General features: G+C 57.2%; 1 protein-coding gene across 1 annotated transcript; it reads left to right on the forward strand.

The window, feature by feature from the left end:
- The first annotated feature begins 384 nt into the window (after positions 1–384).
- MESP2 (mesoderm posterior bHLH transcription factor 2) lies at positions 385–2,789 on the forward strand. Its single transcript, XM_047795779.1, has 2 exons — positions 385–1,258; positions 2,238–2,789. Exons 1-2 carry the CDS (start codon positions 413–415, stop codon positions 2,505–2,507), a joined length of 1,116 nt encoding a protein of 371 aa, XP_047651735.1. The 5' UTR covers positions 385–412; the 3' UTR covers positions 2,508–2,789.
- The last annotated feature ends 4,433 nt before the right edge of the window (positions 2,790–7,222 follow it).

A 7,222-nucleotide genomic window follows, 5' to 3' on the forward strand; every position in this document is an offset into this window, starting at 1 on the left:
AGGCGGCCACTCTTTGCGGGGGTCCTCGAGTCACCTGAGGGACGGTCTGGCCGCCTCCAGACGATGGCATTGCCCACCACTCTCAGGGTCCCCGGCACTCACCGGAGCAGTGGATGGGGCCAGGTGGGTGGGAACGCAGTGAGAAGCTTAGCAGCTCCAGCCAGATGCGAATTGTCCCTCCCACACTTCCCGGGCTGCAGGGGCCTCCATTAGAGCCCCCAAGGAGTCAGAATCCACACCTCTGCAAATGGGCCCGCTTTCCCAGGGCCCCCCTACCCAGACCTTCCCTGGGCTCTGTGGGTTTTGACACCTCTCTGTAACCTGGCGGGGGGTCCACCTCACACCTTTGGTCCAGATAAAAGGTAGGTCCTGGAGGTAGCCGGCCCAGCTTCCCAGAGCTCGCAGCCCGGCCATGGCCCAGTCCCCTCCTGTGCAGAGCCTCCTCGGCCGCGACCACTGGATCTTCCCTCAAGGTTGGGGCTGGGCCAGCCACTCGAACTCCACGTCCCCAGCCTCTTCCTCAGACTCATCGGGCTCGTGGCCCTGCGACCGCGCCCCCGGCCCCTTGCAGGCGGTGCCCTCGGCCCGCAGCGCAGTGGAGGCGGCCTCGACGGCGCCTGGACGTGCGCGGACCCGGCCGGCCGGCGGGCAGCGGCAGAGCGCCAGCGAGCGCGAGAAGCTGCGCATGCGCACGCTCGCCCGCGCGCTGCACCAGCTGCGCCGCTTTCTGCCGCCCTCAGTGGCGCCCGCCGGCCAGAGCCTGACCAAGATCGAGACGCTGCGCCTGGCCATCCGCTACATCGGCCACCTGTCGGCCGTGCTGGGCCTCAGCGAGGAGAGCCTGCAGCGCGAGCGCCGGCGACGCGGCGACGTGGTGCTGCCCCGGGGCTGCCCGCGGTGCCCCGACGGCGGCCCCGCGCAGGCGCAGACGCAGATGCAGATGCAGGCGGGCGGCCTGGGCGGGGGCTCAGCCGTCGGTGCCCCGACGTCCTGGGGGTCCCCGCCCGCCTGCTCCGGAGCGCTCACGGAGCCAGAGCGCCTGGGGAGCAGGGTCCCCGACATGGGCCCCTGGGTGACACCCCCTTACTGCCCTGGGCTGCAGTCCTCCCCGCAGCTGTCCCAAGGGAGAGCCCCCAACGCAGCCCTTTGGATGCCGTCTCAAGCTTGTTCCGGAACGCGGACACCCCCGGCGCCCAGGAACCAGCCCATACCCTGGACATCACCCCCCGCGTCTCTGGAGCTGGCTGCAGTGTACCAGGTACGCCCTCAGGCCCTGTCCTCTCCCCTCAGAATGGTCCCCAGGCTTCGCGTGGAAATGAAGCGGGTGAGTAGGCTCTAGTCTCCAGGGAACCTCCTCCTTTTTAGATCCCGGGTTTTCTACCCCAGCTCTGGTTAGGGATGGAGAGAAACTGAAGGAAGGATGAAGAGGACCCAGCCTCCTTGAGGGAAGGCGGGGCTCTGCAAAGTCAAGGCCACCACCCCATCTGCTTAGAAGACTTCTCAGCCAATATGGAAGTGGGGAGAGTCTTAAGACTTGCTTTCAGAGTCCAGGGTGGAAGGTAGCAGGGGCCATTGTCAGGAAATTCTCTCCAAGTTCTCCCTTAAGGGTTGCGGTGGAGGGAGGCCTGGCTGCTCCAGGGGTAGAGGCTTCCCAAGTAGATGAGCTTGGAGCTGGTAACCTTCATGTTTTCCCCAAGCTTCCATAAAAAAGCATATTTATAACCAAAATGTATTGAATGCTGACTGTGTGCCCAACAATATTCTTGGTACTTTACATGTATTAATTTATCAGCCCTCCAGCAGCCCTACGAAGCAGCTTTTCTTATCATCACCCCCATTTCACAAATGGAGAAACAGACTTAAAAAAGGTTATCGGAATTCTCATAGTTAGTGAGCGCCAAAGCTGGGACGTGAACCCTAGCAATGAATCTCCAGAGCTGTACCCCTTTTTTTTTGTGGGGGGAGCACACTCGCAGCCTCCCAAAGTTCCACGCGCCAGGGATCGAACCCTCACCACAGCTGTAACCAGAGCCACAGCAGTGACAGCACCAGGTCCTTGACTTGCTGAGCCATGAGGGGACTCTTGGAGCCTGTACTCAACCATTTTGCTTCACTGCATCCATGGCACCAGGGGCGTTCGGTAGCTGCCAGCCACACTATGGGGGAAGAAGATCCACGTTCAAGATCTCAGGGCATGAGGTAGCGGCCCACTAACCAGCTGCTCTTATTTCTCTCAGGGTATCTCTGTGTCTCCGGAGTCCTGTCTGTCACCAGAAACCCTTCCTCTCCTGCCCGGCCCGCCATGCCAGAGATTCCAGCCTCAGGCTCAGTGGGAGTGCTGGAGCCACAGTGCAGAAGGGCTGCCCAGCTTGGAGGACCAGGCCCCAGACCCTGCCTTCCAGCTCAGTGATCAAAGCCGTCCCCAGAGCTCAGGCCTGCAGCTCAGTGGCTGCCCTGAACTTTGGCAGGAAGATCTGGGGGGGGCTCACCTGGGCATCTTCTACTGATGGCCTTGCCTGACCCCCCTTTCAGCCAGGACTCAGGCCTGTTGTGTGGGGAGCCCTCCTCATTTGTGGTTTCAGTGGTTTTCAGGCTGTCTTTTAGCCACAGATCTCTTCCAAATGATGTCTTTCATGGAAGCAGTATTTGAAACAGATAGGGGGCTGGGGCAGTCCCTCCAATCCTATATTCCCCCCAGGTTGACCAGTGCCCTGGAGAGCACAGCCTGAGCTGCAGTAAGATGGTGGCTGCTTGACTGCAATGGGACTGGTGGCGGTGTAGATTTTGGGGGGTGGGGGTGGGAAGAAGCCTATATGCTTATATTTTGTACTTCTTAAAAATAAAAACAAAACAAAACAAAAAGGAGTTCCTGTTGTGGCTCAGTGGTTAATGAACCTGACTAGTATCCATGACGACGTGGGTTCAATCCCTAGCCCCGCACAGTGGGTTAAAGATCCAGCGTAGATTCAGCCCCTAGCCTGGGAATTTCCATATGCCGCAGGTGCGGCCCTAAAAAGCAAAACATAAAATAAAAACAAAAACAAAAATTTGGTTTGGTCTGTTTTTCTTCTATTCACCTGGGTTGTTATTGCTCTGGAAAAGGAAAAAATGTTCCCATCCCGCAGGGAACAAGTCGCGTTTGCTTTTCCCCTCCTGGAATCCAAGCCTACCAAGGTTGATGTGGGCCCTCACTTGTTGATTTGACAATGACTGTGCAGGGGCTCCACCTGGCCTGCTGTGCAAGGTGGCACAGGTGGGATCACGCTCGGGCCTCTCCCCCCGGCCTCCGCCCCCTCACCACTGCCCTTTTCCCTTCTCCTGGATGCATTCCTGCCAACCCGAAGGGATCTTTCACGATTATGTAAAACTGTTTCCAGAGGGCGCTTGTGAGTGGCTCCCGCCTGCTGGGCCCAGTGTACTAGTGTACTAGGACTGCCATGAGACAATATGCCAAATTGGGTGGCCTGAACAACAAAAATTAATTTTCTCACAGTTCTGGAGATTGGGAGTCCAAGACCAAGGGGTCAGCAGCTTTGGTGAGTTCTGAGGCCTCGCTCTGTGGCTTGCAGATGGCCGCCTTCTTGTTGTGTCCTCACATGGTCATCCTGTGGTCCAGTGTGTCTGTGTCTTAATCTTCTTACAGGGGCACCAGTCCAATTGGATTTGGGTCCACCCATATGACCTCATTTTACCTTAATTACCTCTTCCAGGCTCTGTTTCCAAATATAGTCACATTCTCAGGCACTGGGGTTTAGAACCTCACCACGAGTTTTGGGGCATACCCTTCAGCCCGTAGTACCTAGTACTAGGTGCCAGAGAAAACAGTCTATGGAAGTTCCATTGTGGCTCAGTGGTAACAAGCCCGACTCATATCCATGAGGACACGGGTTTGATCCCTGGCTTTGCTCAGTGATCCAGCGTTGCTCTGAGCTGTGGTATAAGTTTCAGATGTGGCTCGGATCCCGAGTTGCTGTGGCTGTGGTGTAGGCCATTGGCTGCCCTCTGATTCGACCTCTTGCCTGGGAACTTCCATATGCTGTGGGTGCAGCCGTAAAAAGACAAAAAACCCCGCAAACTTTCCCATGTTCCCTGACTAGTGGGCGAATTAAAAGAAAGAAATGATCAGAGGCCGAGGTGGGGGTTCATACAAGGTACTTTGGGACCAGAGGGGATTTGCCAACCCCTGATGATGGGATTGATGACACAGTTTCATTCTTGAGTTACCTGATCCATTAGTCCTGCTGCATTGATTTATGCAGCCTTGAGCAAGACTAAGAGGCACCTCCAGGATCTTGGAGAAAGGGTGCCACGATCCATTAGCAAAGGCTGTCGTGGGCTTGGGAGCCAGCAGTGATAGTGACTTCATTCTGTACCTCCGGATTCCAGGAGGGGAAGAGTTGCAATGAATATCGAAGGATGTGCCGGAGTTTGCCAAAGAGGAGTAAGCAGGAGAAGCAGCAGGAGCCAAGTGGGAACAGAGGTGGCTGAAGTTCAGAGTCGATGCGGAAAGTGATGAGTTGGAAAGGGAGTTTGGAGGCAGGGCTGTGGGGAACTGCATGCGGCAGCACAGGGAAGCATCTGGCCTCTGGGTCCTGGGTGGAGGATGCAGTGAAGGTTGGGGATAGGTGAGCTCATCAGAGCCACTCGTGGTCTCTGGCTGCTTCACAGAGATGGAGCCAGGCAGGAGGTCCCGTAACAGTGCAGGGTAACAGTGCAGGGCGAGAGAAGGGAGGGAGGGAGACAAGAGCCTGGTCTACCCCACCCGAGCCTCGCATCTGACCCTTGTGCCCTTGGACATCAGACAAGCCACTCCCCCTCCATGCCTCAGTGTCCCCATATCTTAAAGAGGAACTGGCTTAAGTGACCACGTGCCTCCTTCTCCTAACTCCCTAAAAGGAGGTTCTGCTTCCTACCCCAGGGTCTTCTGCAGGGGCTGCCCGCAGCAGCAGAGGGCGAGGAAACCTCACATGAGATTCCACATGGCAGGAAGTCAGACCCAGGGCACAGCCGCCCCAGGTGCTCCTTCATGCACTTATTTTCTGCACAAGCGCCCGCAAGCTGCAAACCTCCCTGAGCCTTGGTCTTCTCAGCTGTGAAATGGAGACAGTAAAATACTGACCTCTCAGGGCTCTCAGGCTTGGCACATAGTAATGGCTCAGTACATGATAGCTGATGATCCAATCTAGTGCTTCCCTAAACTGGCTGCCATCTGGTCCTACCCTGAGGGCATGACTCAGTGCATGTGTTGGGACCTGGGACCTGGGGCTGAGGCCCAGCCAAGTTTAGGAGCAATGGATATTTTTTGCTCCTTCATTCTTTTTTTTTTTTTTTTAATTTTTTTGCTTTTTAGGGCCGCAGCTGTGGCATATGGAGGTTTCCAGGCTAGGGTGTCGAATCGGAGCTGTAGCTGCCCGCCTCCACCACAACCACAGCAACACCAGATCCGAGTCGCATCTGCCAGCTACACCACAGGTCACAGCAACGCTGGATCCTTAACCAACCGAGCAAGGCCAGGGACCGAACCTGCACCCTCACAGATACTAGTTGTATTCATTTCCCCTTTGCCACAACAGGAACTCCCTGCTCCTCCATTTGACAGTTGAGGAAGCAGGCCCAAGGAGGGGAACAGTTTTCTCCGGCCCTCCTTGGACATCAGGCCCCCTGACTCCCTGTCCAGGGTGCTCTCCTTCCAGAGAAGACCCAAATTCTTGGCTCCACAGTGTCACGGCACTTGCACCAAAGACAGATCTGAACGGTTGCCTGCCTCCTTCCTTTGGCTCCCACCTATCTGGGCTTAGTCCTTACAGAGACAGAGAGGGGGATCCCTGGTCAAGCCGCTGATGACGGCTGGAGTCACAATAAGGACTGCGTTGCAGCCTCCACCAGCAGCAGCCAGAGCTGAGCATCTTCAGGAACTTAGCAGCCTTGTTCTCCCAGCTCTCGTCAAGAGGTGCTCCTCTGGGAGATACAAAGGCCAGGGCAAAAGTCTGCCATCACTGCAGATGGAGCAGCCTGGACCCTTCCTAGATGCTGCTACAGGGAGGGAGCAGGGCCTGGGGGGGTTGGGCTAATCCCCCACCCCTGTCCTCACCCTCAGGAGGGAGGCTCAGCCCTGCCTCTCAGGAGCAGCAGCCCCTGTCCCCATCTGTGGCTCCATCCCAGGCAGACTACTGTTGGCTGCTCCTCTCTGCTAAGTGCCTGGCAGAGGAGAGAGCATGGCTGATGCTAGTGTCCTGTCTGGGATAACTGGTCTACCCACACCTTCCTAGGGACCCAGTCACCATCCCTAAATGACTGGACATTCACTGAGTACTGCATCCAGGCCTTTCAATAATCCTGCAGTGCAGAGGACCTGCCTCCTGAGGAGCCTCCCAGAGGGTGGGGAGGTGGGAGAGGGTGCCACCTCCCACTGCTCTGGGCTGATCCTCAGCTCCTGCCAGCCCCCTGTGGCCATGAGAGGTCAACACACCCCTGGACAGGAAATGAGCAGCCTGAGTTCTAGTCAGATCCCATCCTGCATACAACCTTGAACGAGGTTCTGCAAGCAGGTCTTTGGCTCTACGTGTTCTCCCTGCCTCCCCAGAATGATTTCCTCCAGCCGCACAGGCCATTCTGAATGCCTGCATTGAAGCTGTCAGACGAGAAGATGTGGATGACTCTGCCATGGCCCCAGATGGAGACCTGGCTCCCACTCATGCACAGGGCATCAGAGCCAGGGCCTTAACCTCCCTGAACCTCAGTTTACTTATCTGCAACACTGAGATAAAGACAGTCCTTATCTTCTGGCACTGTTGAGAACCAAATGAGATAATGCGCATAAAGCCTAAGCCCAGTGCCAGGCACAGAGACTAGGGTCCCTGCTGACTCTCCTACCTGGAGGCCAGCTCTCCCTCGGGGACCCTTGATGGCAAGGCTAGTCCCTCCCCCAGAGGAGCCACCAGAGGGGGCCCGCCTGCCCTCTGGTCCGCAGAAGGTCAAGTGCCAGCCAAGGCGGCTGGGCCCTGGCGACAGGAAGAGCTGGTCTAGAGGGACTGTGCTGGGGGGGAGCTTCCTGATTGGTGGAGGGATCCATAACCAGGGCTGGGACCGCCCCTTGGCCCGCCCCACCCTTTGATGTGCAGGAGCCCCCAGAGCTGGGGGGAGCCTTCCTGGCCCCAGGCCTGTTTGCACCTTCTCAGGAGGGGGAGGAGGCTGGGAGGGAAAAGGTGGAGGGGCTTTGAGC

The sequence above is a fragment of the Phacochoerus africanus genome, chromosome 9 (genome assembly GCF_016906955.1).
Source record: "Phacochoerus africanus isolate WHEZ1 chromosome 9, ROS_Pafr_v1, whole genome shotgun sequence".
Lineage (NCBI taxonomy): Eukaryota > Metazoa > Chordata > Mammalia > Artiodactyla > Suidae > Phacochoerus > Phacochoerus africanus.

Coding starts and splice junctions, on each gene's coding strand:
- MESP2 (XM_047795779.1), top strand. CDS start 413: ATGGCCCAGTCCCCTCCTGTGCAGAGCCTCCTCGGCCGCGACCACTGG. Junction 1,259..2,237: donor AGCTGGCTGCAGTGTACCAG/GTACGCCCTCAG, acceptor TATTTCTCTCAG/GGTATCTCTGTGTCTCCGGA.